General features: G+C 44.6%; 1 protein-coding gene across 1 annotated transcript; it reads right to left on the bottom strand.

The window, feature by feature from the left end:
- Positions 1–1,660: 1,660 nt before the first annotated feature.
- LOC144138160 (uncharacterized) lies at positions 1,661–18,634 on the bottom strand. The gene is made up of 3 exons (XM_077670304.1): positions 18,475–18,634; positions 6,100–6,400; positions 1,661–3,897 (listed from the first exon to the last, which is right to left on the bottom strand). Exons 1-3 carry the CDS (start codon positions 18,506–18,508, stop codon positions 2,790–2,792), a joined length of 1,443 nt encoding a protein of 480 aa, XP_077526430.1. The 5' UTR covers positions 18,509–18,634; the 3' UTR covers positions 1,661–2,789.
- Positions 18,635–23,190: the final 4,556 nt, after the last annotated feature.

Here is a 23,190-nt window from a genome sequence, read left to right as displayed (position 1 = left end):
CAAGATATGCCGGCAATTGCTCCACCCGAGCGGCATCCAGTGCGTTAATAAAGTGTCTCCTTCATGTCCTGATGGAAGCTAGTGGGGTGGCCTAAGTGTTCAATGTTTTCTTTGGAATACAATGGGGTATGGTGTGGTGTGCGAGCGGACACGGCACCATTTTTGGACTAACCCAACTCATTCGTACGAGTAAAGGCCAAGACAAAGATTCTTGCATTCCTGCTGCATTGCTCGTTTTTTCACATTTCAGTAAATGCTTTTAGTGAATAAGACGAGACCTGAATATCTAAAATGCTGTTTATGGATGATAGATTAGACGCTCTAAACTATAATTAGCGAAGTTCAACGTGAAAAGGCAAAATCCAGCACCAGTCATGACCGGAAGATTTCGCCCAGATTTCCTGCAAGCCGTTTGAATCTTCGGGAAGATGATGGGAATTTTGGGAATAAAATTTACTGCAAAGCTCAGGTGCAGGTTGCGTGCAACTGATTTGACGACATCCATGCAATGTCTCGAGGCCCACTTTTTGTGCTGTATTTCCTCCTAAAGCTCGGGGGAACACTTAGCCTACGAAGCTAACAGTTGGGTCCTTAGGCATTCATCACATTTGGGGAGTCCAACTCAATATGGGCATGGGAGGCTTGGTTGTAGTGATTGCGTAACTCTGCTCCTTGCCTTTTTTTGTTGGCACCCTTGCTTTGTCGGCCTTCTTGAGGGAAAGAGCAATGTGTTCTTACAAGAAGTGTCACTTGAGTGCAACACGAGTGTTCTCTCAACCCCTCCCCAGCATGGGCTCCGTAAGTGGCTTTCTCCCCAGTTGAAGCTAGTATTAACAAATTTGCACTGCTTCAAATTGCAGTCCACATTATCACTGCTGCGCCATACCTTGGACAATTTTTTATCTATGTTACTTTTGTTCTGCAGCCACATTTCTTTTTTTACTACTGAAACTGAATTAAGAAAAGTATCCACAGTTTTACAACACATTTTGATCGAATATAGCTTGGCTTGAAAGGTAAAAATCATGCACTCTTCCGTCTAACGATGACAGTGGTTGAACGCAAGGCTTTCTGGTGATTCTTTGGTTGTTGTCCCGAGTTTTCCAAATTGCTTCGACCATTTCGGAATGAAGCAATCGGATAGATGCCGGCTTTACAACACGACGGACCTGACTTCGATTCCGACCATTGAAAGTGGTTTTTCTTTTACTTCACCCACAATCATTCATCGCCATCAGAGAAAGTTGGCTTTCCTGCAGGGCATTTTCGCATTACAGACGCCATTAGTGAGAACACTAACGCTTTGCTTTAAAATAATGTGTTCCATTTAATAAAAGCTTTGTTAGCAGCGTGAAACCTTGGAGCGTTTGTAAAATAGAACCAAATTTATTAGATAAATTCGCACCTTTCAAGTTAATAGCAACTCCACGCGAAACATTCACAAGAAGCGTATCATGCACTACAGCGCTCGTGGGTTGCTTAGAGCTTACAAGGGAACAAGTACTAACAATTTTTCTACAAGATACAATTTAAATTTATTAAGATTTTTCCTTGAATGCAGGTTGCTCAAGCAAATGGGCTAGCGCAGCGTTGGCAATACATTTAGTAATACTCTTAAGGGCGTTCATCATGCTAGCATAGCCCAAACAAGCCAGACAACTTTTGTTTGAACACCTGTTTATTGACTTCCTCCAAACAGCTGCAGAGAATGTGGAGGTATGAATAGCTTTGTTCTCTGAATATTAACATATATTACAAAAAGATTGCAATGGCATTTATACAGAGCAGTTGAGCCACCAACTGGAAGGAAACTGAAACATCAGAGAAGATATTAAAAAACTCGCTGGAAACAAAACACACACACAAAGGAACACAGAATGCTGCTTTCATCACAAAAGCGCAGCCAAATGTAGATATACAATGACAAAAGAACTGTCGGTAACCACATGGTGACACCTCGTTGCATGACTCTCGCAACCACTTAATAAAATTCTTGACACACGGGTTTGGTTTGATAAGCACTGGCTACACACAGCCAGCTCCTAGTTGCTAAATGGCAACCACTGCCGTCACAAACGGAAAATGCAAAAACCAAGAACTGCTTGGCCTCAATCTCATAGGAAGAACGACCCGCTGCGGATATTAAGGAATGTTGCATACTGTGTGCTTTGAATTTGCAACAAACCAGAAACAGTGAATCAGGCCCGGCATTTTATTTTGGCAACTCAAGCAAGAGCAATTTTATCTCCAGCTCTCCTGTCGACAACCTCAAGCAAAGCAGGAAAAATGCGCACGGCCTGAAGCTACAAATATCTTGTAAGCACACTTTTTAGTCTCCAAAAGACCACCCAGACAGCTCTCCGGCATTTTATCTTGGCAATTCGGGCAAGAGCAATCCTGTCAACAATCTCAAGCAAAGCACAAAAAAATGTGCACAACCTCAAGCTACAAATACCTTATAAAGACACTTTTTAGTCCCAAGAAGATCACCCTGACAGCTTCGAGTATCTCACCATGCCAGTAACAAACAGAGCAGAGGCACTCAGCTTCCCAACAAAAACAATGATGTCACAAATCCCCCTTATTTGTACAGCTGGGGGCAAAAGTTCACAGGACACAACTTCAACAAATCGAAGTTAACTTCTCTGCTGCGCGGAGTCTAATGCTGGAAGCGTGATGCTCAGCTTATGAGTACGAATCCAGTGCTGAGCCTCCAAACAGCAGAGAAATCAGCCTGGATCGTCGAAATTGTCTCCTGTAAAACATTTTCTCTCAGGTGTACGTGTCGCCTACAGCTTGCTGAGTTCCATGAACAGCGACTTGAGACTAGCCACATTCGTCACCTGCCGCACCCCCAGCACCACCTGAGTCTTGCTCACAAAGACCTTCACCTTCATGTCCTTGCCGAGGACAACCTTCTTGCAGCAATCCTTATTTGGAGAGTTGTTCCACACCAAGTGGAGCTCGCCATCCACCAGCTCCGAGTTCCAGTGCATGTCCGGAACCACCCACGGCAGTTCTTCCTCCACGTCTTCGAGCGTGAGCACGTAGCCGTCCTCCGCCGCGTAGTCCAGGCCCAGAACCTGCTCCGGCTTGCTCGGGGCCTCCGAGAACGCCACGGGGACCACCTTTGTGTCGTTTGTAGCCCCTATTGTTCCGTCGGCCGCATCCGTCGCTTTCTTCTCTTCCACCGTGGCTTCCTCTGCCGTGAGATCAATGAACAGCTCCGTCTGCGGCTTCAGCAAACCGGGATTCGCCGGAGTAATCGCCACTGGAACCACCGCCCCCTGCACAACCGGGCTTCGCACCGGTCGCTTCACGTAGGTCTTGGTCACGGCAGTGGGCTGCGTCCCCGTTCCTGATGTTACGCGGGGTATTATCACTTTTTCCGTCCCCGTTCCCGGTATTACGCGGGGCGTTATCACTTTTTCTGTCCCCGTTCCCGGTGCTACGCGGGGCGTTATCACTTTCTCAGTTCCCGCCAACTGCGGAGCAGGCGAGGCCGGCTTAGAACCTTCAGCAGCCGCGGCCGCCTGTGCCACGACGCTGTTTGTGGGGAGCACGCTCCGGCCGCGGTAGCCGCCGCGCTTGGGGAGGTTGTTGGCCGCTGCAAGGGCCGCGGCGGAAGCAGAGGCCGACGGTACAGCGCCCTTCTTGAGACCCATCAGACGTTGCTGACGCCGCACGAAGCTGCTAGAGTCAAAGTGCCGGAAGCAGATCCGGGGGCTCCGCGGGCGGTTGGCTTCGAGATCGATCGGCTTGATCTCCCTGTTCCAGGCCTCGCGTAGCTCTTTGTCCTCGGGCAGTGGGTACAGCCACAGGCCGTCAATGTTGCTCAACGTGCCCGAACTGCAGCCCGTGACGCAGCAGATGTACCGGTCTCCTGAAGTTGTTGAGCTGCGAGACGTTTAGAAAAATTCAGAGTTAGTTCCTCTCTCGGAGCAGTTGGCACGAATGTAGTGCAACATGACGAATGTGCTCGCACACGTGCAAGTGCGCTAACATTGAATATACGAGTGCTTGGAAACACTGTACTGAAACCCTTTCCTCCTTTCTCGCTAGGAGAAGGTATCGATATGACATCCTCAACCCTTTTGCATCTTTTAATTTGATTTGATTTATTTTAAGGTTAAACTTGCCGACGCAACGGAAGTGATGAGGTGCGCCGTAGTGGAGGGCTCCGGATTAATTTTGACTACCTGGGGATCTTTAACATGCACTGAAATCTCGAACACACGCGCGTTTTTGCTTTTCGCCTCCACCAGAAAAGTGGCTGCCGCGACCGGGAACTTTTGCATCTTTTTCTTACTTTTACCATTCAATTGAGGGGGAGTAGGTAAGCGGTTTTTACACCACTTACCCTACCTTGCTCACACCTCTCAAATGTTATCATGTGGTAGGTGAAAATTTCCCTCGTTCAAATTTAGCCCTTAACATTTGCACTAATGCGAGGGAAATGATAACACTGCGGGAGCCCAAAAAGACATTTTCGCAACAAATGTTAGTTGAATGTGTATTGCGCTGCACTAATATCTAGATTATTGAATGCCTTTGCCGCAATAATATTCTTTAAATTGATTTTGTAGAAAATAACTGCAAGAACAAAAAAACTCACAAATAGAAACTTTTGCAGACACCTGAAACAAGTTGATTAAGAAATGTTTATACCTGGAAAACAGGTGTGGTGAAAAAATAAATTAGCAATACACGTTTTGTACGTGAACGTTTCAAGAACCCTTCTTAAAAAAATCTGAGCTGAGGCTATGCACAGGAGAATTGCCATACTTTGCTTTATTTTGCATTGTTTTTGCTGAACTTTTATTTCGCCTTTCTTTGGCATCATTTTCAACCAAGACTGCGCCCTTCTATATTCTTTTTCTTTTCAAGTGTCATGTGAGGGCAATCGATTGATTATACCTCTGTGATTTTGTTAACTATCACGTTTTCCCATTTTTTATATTTTAATACATTCTTGCATCCTCAAAGAATAGTTAAATATAATTTCTTAACTAATTTTTATTTTTAATTTTATTTCAATTAAATGGTCGCCAAACACTGTTTTCGCAGATTAGAACCGGCACTTGGAAAAGACCTAGCACATGCGGTCGAGTGTGTAGAGACGCACACTAAGCTGAGCAAATAAAGCGGGAGTGTAACTAGGAGCAATTGCTAACCAGCCATAAAAATCATTCATGGCCAGCAGAATTAGCCAGGCCCTTTTCAACCCCTTCAGGCCCAAACCATTCATCAAACAATTCGGATCGCTGCCCGACAATCCCCCAAGGAAGCTTCCGCATTTTTTATGACCTTAGTAGGGTCAGTAAAACGGCTGATACAAAATACTCAGATAAAGGACAGCTGTGAAATCAAAAGTTCGGCCAGTTGGACTCCGCACAGCCAGCGGCCGATTGCACACAATGGATGGGAACCGACCCCCTGCTCGAGGCATTTCTTATCGTTTCCACCGAACAAAATGGGAACGATGGATGCGTGGGAATGATAAATGCCGAATTTCACTGAAACTGAGTTGTTCATTACATAAAAAAAAAGAACTGTGACGAGGGCAGACTCGACCTCCGGGTGCGCCACTTAGCCTATTCGAAAGCGTTTTCTTCAATCTCACTGGAGTCGTGTTTTTTGGCAATGTCCTTGTTCTTGACGGCCGAGCGGACCGTCTGCTTAGACAGGTCCATACTTCTGGTGATGGCAGCCTTTTTTCACCATGCTCGACAGCGTTAATTATGCTTAGTTTATCAGCCAGTAAAACCGGCTACCCTGCCGCTCGTAAAAAACTGCCGGCACTGGCTTGGCTTGGCTGCACCAATGACCTGTTCTACGCCAACAATTTCGCCGGACATAGTAGTTTTCCCGCCAAAATAAACAGCGAAAAAAAAAAAAAAAGCATATCGGGTGCCAGAACGTGGAGGTCAGCTATTACCATTTAGTCAAAACAATTTCCACCTGAAATATAGTCTATTGTAGCCGATAAGTCTGCCATAGCCGGGTATGTTATGAGCGTAGTAGATTCCACTTAAAATGCATGAGGACCAAACAAACCAACAGAAATGGTCTGCTGTAACCGTTGTGCTCCCGACTTACGTGTGTGACTCGATGTTCAAATCGTCTAGAGTCATGATGGATGTCGGCGTGGTCGCCGGCTTTGGCACCGGCTTCGGCACCGGCCTCGGCACATCAGCTGGCGTCTTGGCGGAGGCAGGCGGTGAAGCAGAGCTGTTGGAATTGGCGTCGGAAATGCGTGCTTTCTTGGGTGTGCTTCGCAGGAAGGACCGCTGGTGGTGACTGTCAGACTCCACCTCAAAGTCGGGATCATCGGGGTCATCCGAGGCGTCCGAAAGGTCGCTCAGGATGCCGTTGATCGCCTCGTCCGACAATCTGCGCACTGCGATGAGAAGAAAAGGTATTTAGTTTTTTTTTTGAGCGTGAGGACTTTACATCTCATAGACTTTCTTGTCCCCAATATGCATGCTAGAGGCACACAAATAAATGTAGGTGGGGGTCAAAAACAAACAAAAAACAATGGCTATTGGTACTGGCTTGGCTTGGCTGCGCCAATGACCCGTTCTACGGTGACAATTTCTGCCAGACATAGTAGTTTTCTCATCAAACTACTATCCTGAAGAGAGACAATTTAGCTACAAAGCAGCGGTATACATCGACGACGCCAGGACCACTTGCAATTTGATGCAATTAAATTTTCCCCGACAGCTTGCTTGCGGTCTAGTTGGTACACGTTCATTGTGAAAACACTGCACTGACTGAGATTATAAAAATGATGACTAACAAACACGATGCACACGCGCGAAAGCACAACCATGCTTTTTTATGCGCATGCGCTATTGTTTCTAAAGTTTTTGTTCCTGTGAATTCAGTCAGCGCAGTGTTTTCAGAATTTAAAAAAAATTTTCACCTTGCGTCAATACAAAACTCAACTGCCCAGTGTAAGATTTGTAACCACGCATTCTCTGTGCTTAGTTTATTACTTTCTCTCTTTTGAGCATTAATCCTTTGTACACTCGTTTACAAGTTTCCATCAATACCCTAACGGGCCTTTAAACTAGCAAATAAGAAAAATATGATTCTGTGTTTAGCAAGCGAGCACACTAAACACTCCAATCACTTACACTGGTTAGCGATTGGTGAGTTACAAGTGTTAAGTACACAAAGCGATCAGGGAACGATGCAGCATTCTGCTTTTCAATGTGGAAGGAACTGCTTGCCACTCAAAAGTGGCCTGAGCAAGTAGTCAAAAGGGGAGCCCTTTCAGGGACTCAACTTGTGGATTAGCATCGAGAACAAGACATAAAGTGGCGAACGGCATTCTGTACTGCAGAGAAGCACATCTCAACTTTCCGCAATATTTTTTTTCTTTTAATAAATGTACACACACACACAAAAAAAAGACTTGCTACCACACACTTATTTTTGCAACACTATTTGTAAAGAACCGGCGTACAGAGCGTGTCACTGCGCACAGTACGACTACATTGATATTGTGTTTCTCTGTCGCTCACACCGTTACCAAATTTATTGTAAATTTGAATATAAGGAGACATTTTTTCCCAAAATCTGTAGTCTCAAAGTCATACCCCCCCTTATATATATGTATAAGCCAATTTTTTTTTTTACTCTTGAAACTACACCCTCGCCTTATAATCGAATAAATACGGTACTCCCGTGTAGTTGCACCAGCGAGCAACGAAGTCAAGTGATGGCAAGTCATCACCCCTGAGTCACTGTCCTGTCGCTTGATAAAATCGCTTCATGCGGTCACCACTACATACAAAAAGGCTAGTGAGAACTGTTGCACCAAAAGCAACATGAACACTAAGCACAATTACACTAGAAAGGGAATACTTTTTTCGTCTTTCGAGCATGGGCGTAGCACAAACTGTAATTGGAATCTAAACTGTATTATTCGTCACTTGCAGTTTCTTCTGAAGGCTAATAGTGTCTACTATATTCTTAATTGTTCATTTCACAAGGTTTCTTTAGCACCGGTGTTGAAATGCTACCTCCCAAACTAAATTCCCAGGTGATTCTCTAGGAGCTACAAACGATGTAGCAGATAACGAAGGGGTAGTACAGAAGCTCAGCCACAAAATCTTTGGTTTCAATTATTGCCAAGAAAAAACTAAAGGCAGCATGTGTTAAACTTGCAGTAAAGGAAAGAAAAGTGAACTAAAGAACATCTGCCACACCCTTCAATATTGCCAAGACAGTTATGAATGCATTTACAGGTGGTACATTGAAATGTTGTGAGAGGTGCGATGAGATGTGACAAGTAACAAGGAGCTCAACGCAAAAGCAACAGGCAGTCCAATGAAGAATGTGGTAAGCTTTGTGGCAAAGAGCAAAGCAATATAAAATCATGTCAATCTAATCTAAATCAAGTCAATGTAAATCATGTCAATAAAATCTCTCAATATAAAATCATGTCTGTCAAGAACATTTACGAGTTTCGTCTATTGTATTCGCTTTTCTTTTCAAATGAAAGGTACCGAGTTTTTTTTGGAACGCCTGGGCGATTTAAAAATGCAACAGAGTGATTCGCGCACTCGAGGCTGTGACAAGTGGCTAGTTCCACTTCGACGAACTGACTATCTTCTGCAGTCCTTAAGATGTACTGTCCCTTCCCTGCTAAACAAATGGGATATTGTGAACACAAATTTAAGGGGCTACACCCGAAAAGAAATGAGGGAATTGTTTTTAAAAATTGTCAACACACACCGTTCTTTTTTATATATGTTGATCAAAACTGTTGTTTGTTTTCTCTTTTTCTTTTTCTTTTTTGATTTTTGCCTTTTCGTGTCTATGGAGTTTTTGTATAGAAATATTTCGATTTTTACGACTGTTTTTCTTTTTTTTTTTTGCTCCTGTGTCACTGCAATCGCTATGCTTCTTTGTTCATCTGCGCATGACAGTGGATATTGTTCCTAGCCTCCTCTTGAAGTCAAACAACTCTGCATAATGGAGACAAAAAGGGAAACAGAACACTAACTGTCCACATTGCAAGTGCGGGCCCTCAGGCACCTTTCAAGTGGTCTTTACGGCCACTTCTCGCCCGGGGGACCCCCAACTTTTTGTTGGAAATAAAGGTTGAATTAAATTGAATTGAAAAAGTAGTCTACCATGCTTTAATTTCTCCTGTTGTGCCAAGTACATGTGTCTAAAACATGTTTCTAAGTCGAAGGCCGTGCCTCTAACCCACATTTCTAAATCGAGTGCTGTGCCTCTAATACAAGTTCTCTAAAACATGTTTCTAAGTCGAAGGCCGTGCCTCTAACCCACATTTCTAAATCGAGTGCTGTGCCTCTAATACAAGTTCTCTAAAGCATGTTTCTAAGTCGAAGGCCGTGCCTCTAACCCACATTTCTAAATCGAGTGCTGTGCCTCTAATACAAGTTCTAATAGAAGGCCCCATCTTTAATACCCCTGTCAAATGTACCCGTTTAAGTGCACTTACACTAGGTGCACTCAGGTTCCCCGAATGGCACTTTGGTTGCACGCTGCTAAGCGGCGAACCAAAGTTCCCTTGGGCGTGGTGTCAGTGACGCTATCTGGCATAAATATTTCACAAAATCACTTGAAATCCCCGCTCTTTGTCATGTGAGGAACAGTGTGAACACTTTGCATTGTTCAACACTGCAATCAGCGCCTCTCACAAGTCCACAAAAAACAGTGTCAAGATGGCGACTGAACACCGGCGGTCATTATCTTCACTGTTACTCACTGGGCAGTGAACCGCAGGAGCATTATCATCAAAGAAAAATTACATGTGAGTGCGGATTATAACAGAAAAGGCTGACATGAGAAAACCACACCAAACCACCTACGCATACACTGTAGACAGCAGCCGCCACGCAGCAACACCCCCCCACCCGATAGCACTGGGACGTTGCTGGGCGAGATTATTTTCTTGTTTTTAGTCGCTGCTTCTCTCTTCGGAAAAATAAATGAACATTACATTCGGAACTGTTAACACAACTAATATTCGTCTAAGTGATCTGTTTTATTTATCCCAATTTTCAGGCACGTGCTGACGAGACAACTCACTCGGCGAGCCAACCTGGGTAAAGTGTGCTCCGGGAACACACTCAGCTTAAAGCGTGTTCCTTGGAAAGTGTCATTTGCGTTTGCCATTCAGCTGCTCCCGAATGGCATTTCAGCGGAGTGCACTCCATGGAAGTGCACTTAAATAGGCACGCTTGACAGGGGTATTATGTATGTTTCTAAATCAAGGGCCATGTCTTTAACACCAGTTTCCAAGTCAAAGGCCATGTCTCTAACACACATTCCTAAGTCAAAGGCCATGTCTCTAACACATTTTTAAAGTAAAAAGCCGTGCCCCTAACCCTTCTTAGGTCAAAGATGTCTCTAACACACGTTTCTAGGTCAAAGGCCATGTCTCTAACGCATTTTTTAAAGTCAAAAGCTGTGCCCCTAACCCGTTCTTAGGTCAAAGGCCAGGTCTCTAACGCATTTTTTAAAGTCAAGCTGTGCCCCTAACCCGTTCTTAGGTCAAAGGCCAGGTCTCTAACGCATTTTTTAAAGTCAAAAGCCGTGCCCCTAACCTGTTCTTAGGTCAAAGGCCATGTCTCTAACACACGTTTCTAGGTCAAAGGCCATTCTAACAACCGCTTTTCTGATGGAGGTGAAAAGCAAAAATGCCCGTGTGTACAAGATTTTTGCGCACGTTAAAAGATCCCAAGCCTCCACTGCGGCGTGCCTCATCGCCTGCGCTGAGGCACGCAGCCCTACCCTACCTTCAATCAATCATTCTAACACAAGTTTCTAAGTCAAAAGCGATGTCTTTAACACGTTTTTTTGTTTATAAGTTAAAGGCCTCTCTAACACACATTTTTACGTCAAAAGCCGTGTCTCCAGTCTCTAACCCGTTTCTAAGACAACGGCCATGTCTCAACACACGTATATTAAGGTTCTTTAGTCAGCTACAATCATAATTAGGTTCTTTAGTCAGCTACAATCATCGAGTTGTAATGGTCCAGGGGTTTCTTGTCTTGCATTCCGGAGGACCTTGGTTTGAACCCAACCCAGTGAATAATTTACACCATTTCCTTTTCAACTTTAGTTACTTCGTTTATAGGTCCTTTTTGAGAAATGTGGCATCATTATGAGCAGTCAATTACTTTTTTTTATCCTTTAAGCAGCTATTTCGTGTGTGATGCTGAATTTTTGACCAGCATACTAAATGCTTTTGAATTAAAAGGGTTAAAATTCAACCCTAGGCAGACTGGCATGCTTTCGACCAAGACTGCCCAACTGTTGTTGTGCAGGAAAAAACCATTAACCACGTTTGTGTTGCGTTGCAGATTTTTCTGCTGCGTTCACACATGCTCTGTTCCAACCACACGAAATCAGCGCGCATGACTGCAGATGAGGGAATACCACCACGAGGAGCAGGTTTTTGCAGTTCCATCTTCGTCCTGTACTTTGCCGGGGGTCCTGCAGGCGGAAGGAGTCAAAGAAGACATTAAGAGACGGATCCTCTCTGACAGAAGGTAAGAATGGTACGGGCCCGCTGGCAGCTTGGCCACGAGCAAACCAGTGGTGTGGACACAGGGATGAAGAGATAGAGTAGCGGCATTGCATCAATCCAGCTCCGTACACCACACAGCCAACTCTAGATCACTCAGCAGAGCATCCGGCAATGCCGAGGAGCAGTCACGTCCCCATCAGCAGCAACATGTTGCTGTTCGCTGTAGGAAAATGGCCTTTTCCGCAGACTTCCAGCCGCTCCTGTCCAGCACCATCCGAATTGATCCCCTTCTTTCCAATTTTCTCATTGTTTCCTTCCACAGAGTTTGGTCTTCTCTTCCTCCTCAGAGGTAGCACTAGGGATTAAACAAGTAGCAGCAGCAAGACTTCAGTGAGTGAGGCCCATGCCACAGTGGTATAGCCCTGGTGATGCTCAGTGCGGTGTGTACCCAGTGCTTCCACACTAAATTTACTCGGTTACATGTCTTGATAGATGGCGTTATCAGCAGAACTGTGAAAAAAAAAAAAAAAAGAGCTTGACAAGCTATTGAAGCGCCTGGATCGAGAGATCATAACTGCTCTCCCATCACTCATGTTAGGGCATTCGCCGCTTCTTCCGTTCTTGAGACACTGGATCCACTGTTGCTCCCTAATCCGAGATGCTTGCTTCTTATTGCTTAGTGTTGCTCCCATCATTCTTCTTTCCACCACTTGTAGGGCCGACTCATTTTCAACTCTGCACTACCACGGCATCACAGCTGCCTGTTTTTTATGTCTGCCTGTAGCTCAGATATTTTCCGAGCCTACAATCTTGCAGGGTCTTTTTTGGTGGCCTTTATATTGTGTCTTCATGGGGTTTCATTGTGGTCAGGTTCATGTCAGTAACAGATGCATAGACATGTGCGTCAGTTGATACGACTAGCCTTACCACAGCAAGTTTCCGGCAAGAGCCACATATACTGCAATGATATCTTTTGCTCCAAAATACTCCTCGTGAGAGTTCTTCCACTTCTGCTCTTTTGCTTCCAAGCAGTGTCCCACACAGCCCAACCTTCCCCGGCAAAAATTTTTTTAATGCCAATAACAACAAAGGAATCATTGTATATAAATGAAGCAGATGTCTCTCCTTCTTCCCCACGTCAATTGTAATTGTGTGGAAGGTGCCAACGCAGTCTTGGATCAGTGAGCAGTGTGATCCTACCCACATCAACGAATTACTCCTGGTTCATGTGTTGACGGACTGCACAGCGATAACATCTGTTGTGTGTGCAACATAATTCTCTTGCCCCGTTTTCAGGTCTGTTTTTCTTCAAGTTCAGAAATTCTCCTCCGGTGACAACTTTGGGCCAGTGCTGGCAGCCGGCTCATGGTGCTGCGTATGAGCAGAGTACTGCACTTCAAGCAAAACTTTTGAATGTGGATTCAAAGTAACATAAGCTAAACTGAGCACTTTGTCGACTTTAGGCATTCCTGTGCTTCCATCTACCGCTGTCTGATACGGCTGCAGCCTGGCATCTGTCTGCCAAGCGAACATTGCCAGTTCTGAAATCTGTTGCAGACACGCAGAGGATCCAATGAAGATGGCTGCGAGTAGCGTAACGCGTTTTCGTAAATTCTTTTGTGAAATTCAGCTCGTTTGCCCCAAGAAAAACCACAGAGCACTAGGAACTCTGGCAGTTTGGTAGGTCCACTGTTTGACGAAACGTTTGGATGCACATAACCGTGAACCAAGGAGCCTGCGCAACTAATTTCCATTAGGTATAATTGCATATTGTCACGAAGCCAAAGACGACGCAGTTGTCTTCAAGGAAAACAAGTTTATTGGAGCGAACTTGTGCTCCCCTAACTCAAAGAATACAGGCGGCGAAGCAGCAGTCAACAAAGTGACGTGCGAAGGTGAGCGCGACGATTTGAATGCCGTGGCATCTGCTCTGCGGGAATTTACCACTCAATGAGAGGGTTCCTCGAATAGTCGAAGTGTATCCAGAACACTGTAGACCAGCGAAGATTATTCTAGGCTGTTCGTGTTAGTTCGGAACGCTCTCCCTGTCAGAAGAGATAACACATGCGGCCCAGAAAGAAAGAACGGAACACGCGCCTAATTGGCACACAGACAACACCGATAACAGAGACCGGCGCAGCTGGGCGGCAAAAGCAAAACACAAATAAACAAACCCAATGCATGGTTCGCAGCAATGTGTTTTGCTTATTATTTAAATTATAATAAGGGCAACAGTACTTGACAGTACAGTTACATTATACATAAGAGTTGTTCGTTTTCAGGTAAAACTCTATTCTACCCTATTGTTACATCCCGAACGTGGATCTTTTCAAAGTAGCGATCTGTACAATCGTGGGCTGACGGTCCGCTGTTCTCAACAAGTATTTGCCGGAAGCAAGCCCCGCAAGCACAGCTTTCGGGCCCATTGAGTATGGGCATGACTTTACCGCTCACTACCCCAGGCCAGCAAATGCTGCCCTGGCATTGTTGTGCCTAACTAAGCTGTGATGTTGAGAGAACTTTCGCCCAGTTTAGATACGTTCAGCAATCGGACAGATCTGAAGAATGGAGTCCAACTTTTTGCGCATGCAGATGATAATGTAGGTAAAGAATGATGTGTAAAAAAAATCGATGACCAGCTCTTTGCAAATTGAATGTCTGATTTATTAGAAGTTATCAATGCCCCTTACTGTTATTACTGATTCATTTCCAAGCAAACGCCAAATATCGGAGAGTAATATTTGCTAGAAAACCCTGACGTCCCTCCAATTTACCAGCTGGAAACAAACACCAATTTTAACGCGTTAGATGCAAGAAGCTTCTGATACTGCCCTATAAAGAGTGTGTATTACTTAGTACATCTGCAGATTAAACACGAAAAAAAACCCGAATTTCGGAATGGTTTCACACACAAAAAAAACTGATTTATCCCCAAATATTAGTTCGAAAAATAGTGCCCATTTTTACCCCTCGATTTTAAAAATATATAAAACCCGAAAACAAACAGCCCTAATTATACATGTAACAGCAATGTATAATAATTATAAGCGTATTGTGCAATTAAAAGCTCTGGTGTTGATGGGCAGCAAATGATGCAGGGACCATACTTATCATGTTACTGCAACTTCCAAGAAAAAGCTGACAGAAATCTCTGCCGCAAGAAGGATGGTGGGTATTTGAAATAAGCGCAGGGATGGGACAGAAAAATATGCAACGTGATTGTTAGTGGCTCGCTGTTCACGAATATGCAGTTTGGCACGTGAGCACTTAATGAGCACTCAACATGACCACTTAACATGTCCTTGAGCACTTAACATCAAAATTGGAAGTATATTGCCCATGTTCAAGACTTGGCGAATACGCAGTTTGGCGCTTGAGCACTTAACATCAAAATTGCAAGTTTATTGCCCACGTTCAAGACTTGTTTCAGGACCCCTTTATTACACGCTGTTCACGAATATGCAGTTTGGCACGTGAGCACTTAATGAGCACTCAACATGACCACTCAATATGTCCTTGAGCACTTAACATCAAAATTGGGAGTATATTGCCCATGTTCAAGACTTGGTGAATACGCAGTTTGGCGCTTGAGCACTTAACATCAAAATTGCAAGTTTATTGTCCACGTTCAAGACTTGTTTCAGGACCCCTTTATTACACGCTGTTCACGAATATGCAGTTTGGCACGTGAGCACTTAATGAGCACTCAACATGACCACTCAATATGTCCTTGAGCACTTAACATCAAAATTGGGAGTATATTGCCCACGTTCAAGACTTGGTGAATACGCAGTTTGGCGCTTGAGCACTTAACATCAAAATTGCAAGTTTATTGCCCACGTTCAAGACTCGTTTCAGGACCCCTTTATTACACGCTGTTCACGAATATGCAGTTTGGCACGTGAGCACTTAATGAGCACTCAACATGTCCTTGAGCACTTAACATCAAAATTGGGAGTATATTGCCCATGTTCAAGACTTGGCAAATACGCAGTTTGGCGCTTGAGCACTTAACATCAAAATTGCAAGTTTATTGCCCATGTTCAAGACTTGTTTCAGGACCCCTTTATTACTCGCATTGCTAATACTTAACTGAAAATACTTTCAAAAAATAGCCTCAATTTTTTTTAACTTCAACTTTAGAATGCCAATTTAAAATCTGATGCAGTGATTAAAAATTTTGGTCATTCCAAGCTCATAAACACACCTTCTGACAAGTATAAATGCAAATGGGCTCTCCAAAAGTGGGCTTGAATTGGGCTCTCCAAAAGTGGTGGTTTATGGGGCTACTGTTTGTTTTGGGGGTTTGAGCTTCACAAGCCAAAAAATTTTTCAGGGTACCTAAGTCTGTTTACGTGCCTTAAAGGCAAAATCATTACGGCTTCCCCTGGCAATACTTATCAAAGTCTGCTGCACTGTGTTTGTTTTCTTGGTTTTCAGGCGTGCATTACTTCAACAGGCAGACTGGGGACACTTCGCTCCACAGCTTCCAAAGAATCGCAGTTGTCCAGGGCTGAGGTGCAGCTGTTTTACTCAGTCCCGGGCAGTGACTAGTTACTAGTAACACGTTACCGGTAACTAATTACTTCGTTCAGTAACTTGTAACTGTAACTAGTTACTTTTAAGTCAGAGGAACTTGTAACTGTAACACTGTTACTTTTTTCACGGGAACTGCAATGGGAAATACTGTTACAGTTCCTTACTTGTTTGTAAAACATATTCAACAGCAACACTCGCTTAAGGACAACATACAGCCTGCGCTTTCCAACTTTTGGACTTTTTCCTTTTACGCCCTTCCAATTTCCACAACAAGGCTCCCCTTGCAATTTAGGAGAGGGGGTCGCCGAGAGGGTTATCTTCCCTGCAGAAGACCGAGGTCAAACGCTTTCTTTGTCTTGAGTCGAGCGGAAACAAGCAAAAAAGAACTGCCAATTAGGCCTCGGCTTAGGAGGAAGCTGGGCTACCCTTGTAAAGAAAGGCTTCCGCACAAGGGCTCACCGAGAAGGGCGACGCCAAGGGTGCATCAACAAACAATTTGATGCAAAAAAAACTTAGGTGTACACAACAGTTGCTGGTGTTGAGCTTGCATGTGCCGTTTTTAGGTTCCCTTCATCTACAGTTTACCCGCATGCCCTCGTACGTTTCTATTAAATAAGCTCAACCAATTAGTTTATGATTTGCAGTGTAACGGAAAAGTAATGACATTACTTTTTCACAGTAACTGTAACAGGTTACTTTCGGAACCTCTGCAACTGTAAGTTTTTTTGAGCTTAGGTAACCGTAACAGCAACACTTACTTTTTGCTCGTAACATGCCCATGACTGGTTATACTCGTGCTGTCACGTGATATGATGTCAGCACTGCACGCGCTAGGTTAACTCTTGCTCCATTGCTAACAACTTGCTAATGCAGAGCGGTGGCGACACATTCGGCTCCTGCTCAGGAGACGCCCGTTCAATTCCCATACGAACTCAAATGTGTCTGTTACTTTTTACAGTTGTGGCCATTTTCCGTGCCAGCAACAATGCCAGTTTTGCACAAAATGGGGCACTCACAGCTTTTGTCTTAAAAATCTAGCATTGTTGACCATCCACAGCGGATGGTGCCACAAAGCCCCACTGGGCACTGGGGGAGAACACGAGGACACGTGGGGAGAACACGAGGCACTGAGAACCAGTGCAACCAAACCACGGAGAACACCAATTCCAGAAAAGCTGTCACATGACGATGACTGTGTTCATATGATACTAGACAAAGAAAAAAATCCCTTGAGGCACCTAAATCTGCGTACATATCACTTTAATCAATGAATAACAAATATTTCCAAGTTTAAAAATGCCACCTTTTTATGTGCTCTTGTGGGCTTCGACTCCTGCCGCTGCCATTCGTAACATGCGTATATTAAATTACTGTATTATGCCCCCCCCCACTCCTCGCAATGGCCTTTACATGAAAGATATGCGCTAACCTGCAAAGAAATACATAAACTCAACTAGCAGGATATTTTAAAATTCACCACCAAATTTTTAAAGCGAAATGGTTTATCGGGCAGGAATGTTGAAAAAAGCGACGCCACGTAAGCTGGTTTATGCATGCGCGGCGTCGGCGCGTTCTCAAGGTCACGCCATACTGTATCTATGACACACGTACGTGCGTTAGGTAGGCAGGTACGCTCACGGATGTCCGTTCGGGAAGCACGAACGTTTCGTGTGCGTTCTGGAACGAACGTCAGGTACTGTTCTCTTCCCACGCACTACCCCCCCCCCCCCCCCCCCTTTCACCTCTTCCTAGCTGCCCTGCGTTCCCTTTACCGTCGCATTGCGTAAATTCTTCGTTAACAGCAGGTCGGTTTTCGTCGAATTATACGAGGACCGGCGAAAGCAAACCCACGTAATCGTACACGCGTGTTGGGGTACTCTGTAAACAAGGGTGAACGGTTAGGGGTACAAGACTGAAAGCATTTTTACTTTTTTTTTTTTTCTCGCGTTTTGAGGTGAAAAACTGAGTCTGCTCCGTTGGAAGCGTCCTTGCTTTTACTGTTGCATTTTGGAGCTTTGAAGTCCATATTTACGACCCGAACTTCCATCTTATTCGCACAAGTCAACACCCCCAAACCAAATCGAGGACCATACGAGAGAAAAAGATGGAGCCAGCGACTGGTACGCGCCGGTGCTCTGCGTCAGGTCCGATCGAGCCTCGCGTTCGGGGCTCCGCGATCGAGAATGCCTGGTAGGCAAGCACGAGCAGAGCGCCAAAAATTGGCGTTCGGTGGCAGAGAGGCCGACATGATCAACAGCAACAAGCAAACGCCTTTCGCCATGCTTGCATGGCGTCCCGTGGTGAAAAGATTCGACGAAGAATTCCGCTCGTTCTGCTCCCGTACGCGTTCTCACAGTCGTCGATGTTATCGCGATATATATCATCTTCAACATGCACGTTAGACGAAAGTACCATACCGCACTTCCGGTGGGGCCTTGATGATGCCATCATATTCAACGAGATGATACCATCCGCCGAATTTCCTCGCACAAAGCAACCATCAGACTAGATTGTTTTTTCTTTTTTTCCTATGCGCGTTTGTGCGAGCTACGGGGCAGCCAATCGCGAGAGCCAAGGCGGCGGCAGCCGTGACGTCACAAATCTTACTTCTCCAAACCCTAGACGTATTGGGTTGAAGCTACTTCCACCGTGGTTGAGGGTGGTTGAGCTTATCTTGTTCTGGCATTTACGCCTGCACTGATTGCAAAGATCGTATCGACAATGTTTACCTTATTATTTTTATTGATTTTCGCCGTTTCAAGCGCGTAATGCTGCTGAAAGGCACACAAGTTTTGTGATGAAAAAAAAAAGTGAAGAAAAGCACTTAAAAGTACTGTAGTAAAGGGGCCGGCCGCCGGAGTAGGCCGGACATTTTCAATTACCAGGAAAACAAATGGTGATTTTGACGTTGTCCTCAACCAATCAAATGCGACATTACCTAAATATGGCGCATTCCCGATGATGACAAGCTCAACGCCACTGACGTCACTCGCTGGTGTACGGCGTGCAAATGGGGGGAAGCGGAGGCTGTTGGCTGTGTTGTCGAGGGTCTCGTAATCGCGTACTCGTCGTAATGGCCGATTTTGCTGGTGTTGCTGGTATGTTGCTGGTGTTCATGAGGAAATGTTCCGTTGCGTGGGTAACTACACCGGATGCTGGTCGGCATGCCCAGTAGCCACGAGCTCGTTGGCAGCATTTAGCCGCGGTACGTCAGCTTCGGATGCAGTTTCTCTGGACACCCATAATGGAGGAAGGGCTTCACCCTCGTTATGTGACGGTTCCTTGCAGTGCTGGTATTTAAAAAAAAAAAAAAAAAAAACGAAAGTGCATTTGCTGAATGTTGCACCACTCGCCGTAGCTTGGCTATTCAACTGAACTGCGTAAGTCGACGTTTTTGATTCCTGTCATCCTACGTAGCCTTCAAATGCAATTTCAAGTCTACAGAGCTCGTTCATTTGCCGCAGCTGTGGCTGTGTTGTGCTGCTGAGCCCAGCGATGCGGGTTCGATGTCGGCCGCGGCGGTCGCGTTTCTCTGATCGATAAAAGAGAGAAGCGAACCGGCTTTGTGGTGATATTTCGGTTTGCGTTAAAGATTCCCAGGCGTCTGTCCCCTCCACAACACTGAATGGGTACAGCAAACAGGTAGTGTGGGTTTCAGCGAAGAGTGAAAAAAATTAGTACACTGCCGCCGATGACCTCCGTCGCTGTCGCTAGCTTGTGGGCTGCTTCTGGCCGCCCAAAAGCGATCGAGGGCAACGGCGCGCAGGTCTGTAAAAAGTCGCTGTCGCCCACACTACCCGTTTAAATTGCATGTCCTTTCACGTCGCTCGTCGCTGTCACTTCATGTGGTTACTCCTTAAAAGCTAAAAAATGTCAATTTTGAGTTCAGTCGTGTATTTTATTTACCTCAAAGGCCCATGGTACCTAAGCAGATGAAGGGGCTGACGCCGATCGGTGGCCAAATTGTGTAAAACTTCGTGCTGGCGGAGTGCATGTACCACATCTGGCACCCAGCTGCTGCAAACTGTAAAAACCGCGTCTTGGTGGTGAAAATACGCACGCATCATTCGCAAATGTGTTACCCCGTTTTTGAATAAAAAAAATTATCAAAAAATTTTGGGATTTCGTGATTTGCCTTATTAGAAAGCCTGGGCTCACTCCTTGCCGACCCCATGTGAATTCACAGGTTCGCATTTCCATGGTTCGAAAAAAAAAAAAAACTGCCAGTTTTTTGCTGTATTGAAGATTGATGCGGCTGCTGCATGCATTGCAATTCCATTCTTCAATGTGTCACGTGAATTAATCTGCTCAGGATACTTTGGGATGCCACTCGGCACATTGCTGTGCTTGATCCGTTGTCTTCCTCATGGTGTGGCAGTTCCTACTGTCGTAGCCGTGGGCCCCGTGGTGCTGTGAGTTCTGCGAGTTTGAAGCGTCCTGAACAACATAACGCAACCTGTGCATAGCTCAGCATTGCTCACTGTACAGACGTGGTCCGACATTCAGTGATGCAGAGTAGCTAATGGCATAATCAGCTAACATGAGAAGTTTTCAAGTGCGCAAAGGTGTCTGTGTATGTGAAATTAATTGTGCCCTAAATGGATTCACACAAGACTGGGATTTTGTTTTTAAGGCCTCCTACGCATTAGCCAGTTCTCATTCTAACCTGCTAGATCATGGGTCCTTACCTTGTCTTAGCCTTGCACTTTGCAGGTTCTGCGAGAGCACTTTAGAACGGCAATCAGTATTTATGTACACGTGCACTTTCAATAAATTTCCAGTTCAACGCTGTGTTGGTCTCTGCACCTTGCTTTTTTTGTGTGCATGCGTGGCCAAGTCATATTGAATTGCCCTACGGACACGCTTAAAATACACGGCAGTGTGTTGTGGTGAAACCAGCACACGGCTGTGACAAACACAAAGTGCGCAATTTATCATTCCTTGGGAGCTCCAAAAACTTATCACCGCACTAAAAAGTGAAAGACTTAGAAGACTCGGGTAAATGGAGAGAAAACAGAGGATGTTATGGTTGGGGTTTTACAAAAATTTTGGCTTTATATAGCTCTTTCCGCATGAAGAGAATTTTGCGTGCTAGCAGCTCTAGTTGTAAAAGATTGGTACCTCCTGAAAGTCACGACATGCATTGTTAAGATGCTTGCAGAGTAAATTTTTTAATAGTATCCACTTTCTATCGTGCCTGATGAGCCAACTTTTCAGTTTGGCATCTAACAAAGATTTTGCTGTTGAAAATTGTCCTAGGTTGAAGCACCTGTGGTTAGGTGTCTTGTTATCAGCTGGACTATTAGTACTAACTGCAGAATAGAACCAGCAGACAGTACTCCTGCCAATTCTGCATTGCTGGTAGGGATTTTTACTGCTCGCTCTATTCCATTGTTATGAGATCTATTCTGCTGTTCTGAAAGCCTTGTCATATAATTGCACAACTGGTAGGTAGCTTGAAATTTTCCCTTATAAACAATAATTCTAGACTAACAACAGCAAAGTTTCCTGCTGCACAAAACTGTAGCAGCATATATGCTGCCCAATCTTTCGAATAAAGCAAAGCTGGATGTTGACTTATTGGCCTCTTTAAACTACAGACAAAGAAATGACACAGTTAAGTGCATGTGTTTCACGTCTACCTTTTGCGCTTTACATGTCATGGAGTGCCAGCTCACCCAAATGATCACAATATAATTGGGGCTCAGTGCATTCAAGCAATGCATTAGCTTCAATGAACGTCAAATATGATAAATGTTGTTTCCATCGCAAGTGAAAATATTTTTTCTAGCTGGATTATTGATCCAGAAATTTTTTCTAGCTAGAAATAGGCAGAATTTCTAGCTAGAAATTTAGTTTCTAGCTCATTTTAGCTGGATTGATATTTTATTCCGGCTGGAAGCTATTACTTCCAGCTAGCATTTCAGTCCAACTGGAAGAAAACAAACCCGCAAGCTGGAAATAGTCGTCTCTAGCTAGACTAAGAATTTTTCTAGTTAGAAGCTGTCGATTCCAGCTATAATCTATAAATCTAGTGAGAAATTGAGATGGAAATTATGATTTCTTGCTAGAAGTGCTCTTTCCATTTTCATGGGGGATACATACTAGTTACATTTCACAAAGAACGCCCTCATCATATTACAGCATTGTAACCTCCTGCGTTGGTAGAAGTTAATACAAAGAAGGAAAGCTTTTGGGCTGGCAACGAAGGCTGTTTTGAGAAGTATATATCAGGTGGCAAGGCTGTATGTAGCCGTGGCTGTTCCTGCATGCCTGAAAGATGGTAATAGGCCCGCAGCGTTCATAGCCCCCAACTTTTTAACGGAACCTTGTTCCTTTGTTCCTAGGTCTACCTTGAGCCCCCACAATCTCTTGCGACTTCAGAAGCATCAATTCATGCTCAGCTGTGTGCAAAGATGGTCTGTCGCTCGTGCTAAATGGGTTCTGTGGCAGTTGCACCAATGAAACTGTTGGAGGATCACCTTTATGAACCTGTCGATAAAAGCGAAGCAGACACTAGAAACACGATTTTCCTGCTTGTTGAGAGAGAGTTTGATTGCGATAGTGCTGCATGTATTGCTTCTCCCATGAGTGGTGTGAATTGCTGCTCTCCCTTGTGATTGGTGGAAACACACGTCATGTGAGTAAAGTGTAGAGTGAAAGGCTCATCATGAAATGCACACAATTACGACCCCACAGAAAGGCCAGCTCGTAAAAACCATTTTGAGCAAAAAGGCCGGAGGTGCATACAGCAGAATCTCAGTCAATACAAACTCCTTGAACCAAATTCCCACTCAACTGAAAGAAATGTCTCGAATTTGTTGGATTCTATACTGATTCAACGTAAAAATAATCTCATTAAAACTGAATTAATCTGCGCTCCAAGTAAACTGTGAAGCTGAAAATGCAGACTTGGTGTTGCAAACATTAAACGTTTTTAACGGGTTTAGAAATCTTCCTGTATTGCCTAATGGCTATGGATGACGTCGAGAGAAAAAAGCTGCGAGATAATTTCAAACAGTCAAAGCTTCTTTTTTCTTTTTTTTGCAAACTTGGTGATTGAAAGTGACGTGTGTTCCCATTCTTTGGTCTGTATGCAAAAGGCAGCAGTTGTGTACCTGTTGTCTGTGATA

The sequence above is a fragment of the Haemaphysalis longicornis genome, unplaced genomic scaffold (genome assembly GCF_048455015.1).
Source record: "Haemaphysalis longicornis isolate Haplotype H1 unplaced genomic scaffold, Haemaphysalis longicornis Haplotype H1 scaffold_5, whole genome shotgun sequence".
NCBI lineage: Eukaryota > Metazoa > Arthropoda > Arachnida > Ixodida > Ixodidae > Haemaphysalis > Haemaphysalis longicornis.
This window is presented reverse-complemented; position numbering and strand designations above follow the sequence as displayed.

What these genes read in the sequence shown, in the direction of transcription:
- LOC144138160 (XM_077670304.1), bottom strand. Translation starts at nt 18,508, where the DNA reads ATGATGGCATCATCAAGGCCCCACCGGAAGTGCG. An exon ending in AAGGCCCCACCGGAAGTGCG is followed by an intron (nt 6,401 to 18,474) that starts GTATGGTACTTT and finishes TTCTCATCGCAG; the next exon opens with TGCGCAGATTGTCGGACGAG. An exon ending in TTGAACATCGAGTCACACAC is followed by an intron (nt 3,898 to 6,099) that starts GTAAGTCGGGAG and finishes AACGTCTCGCAG; the next exon opens with CTCAACAACTTCAGGAGACC.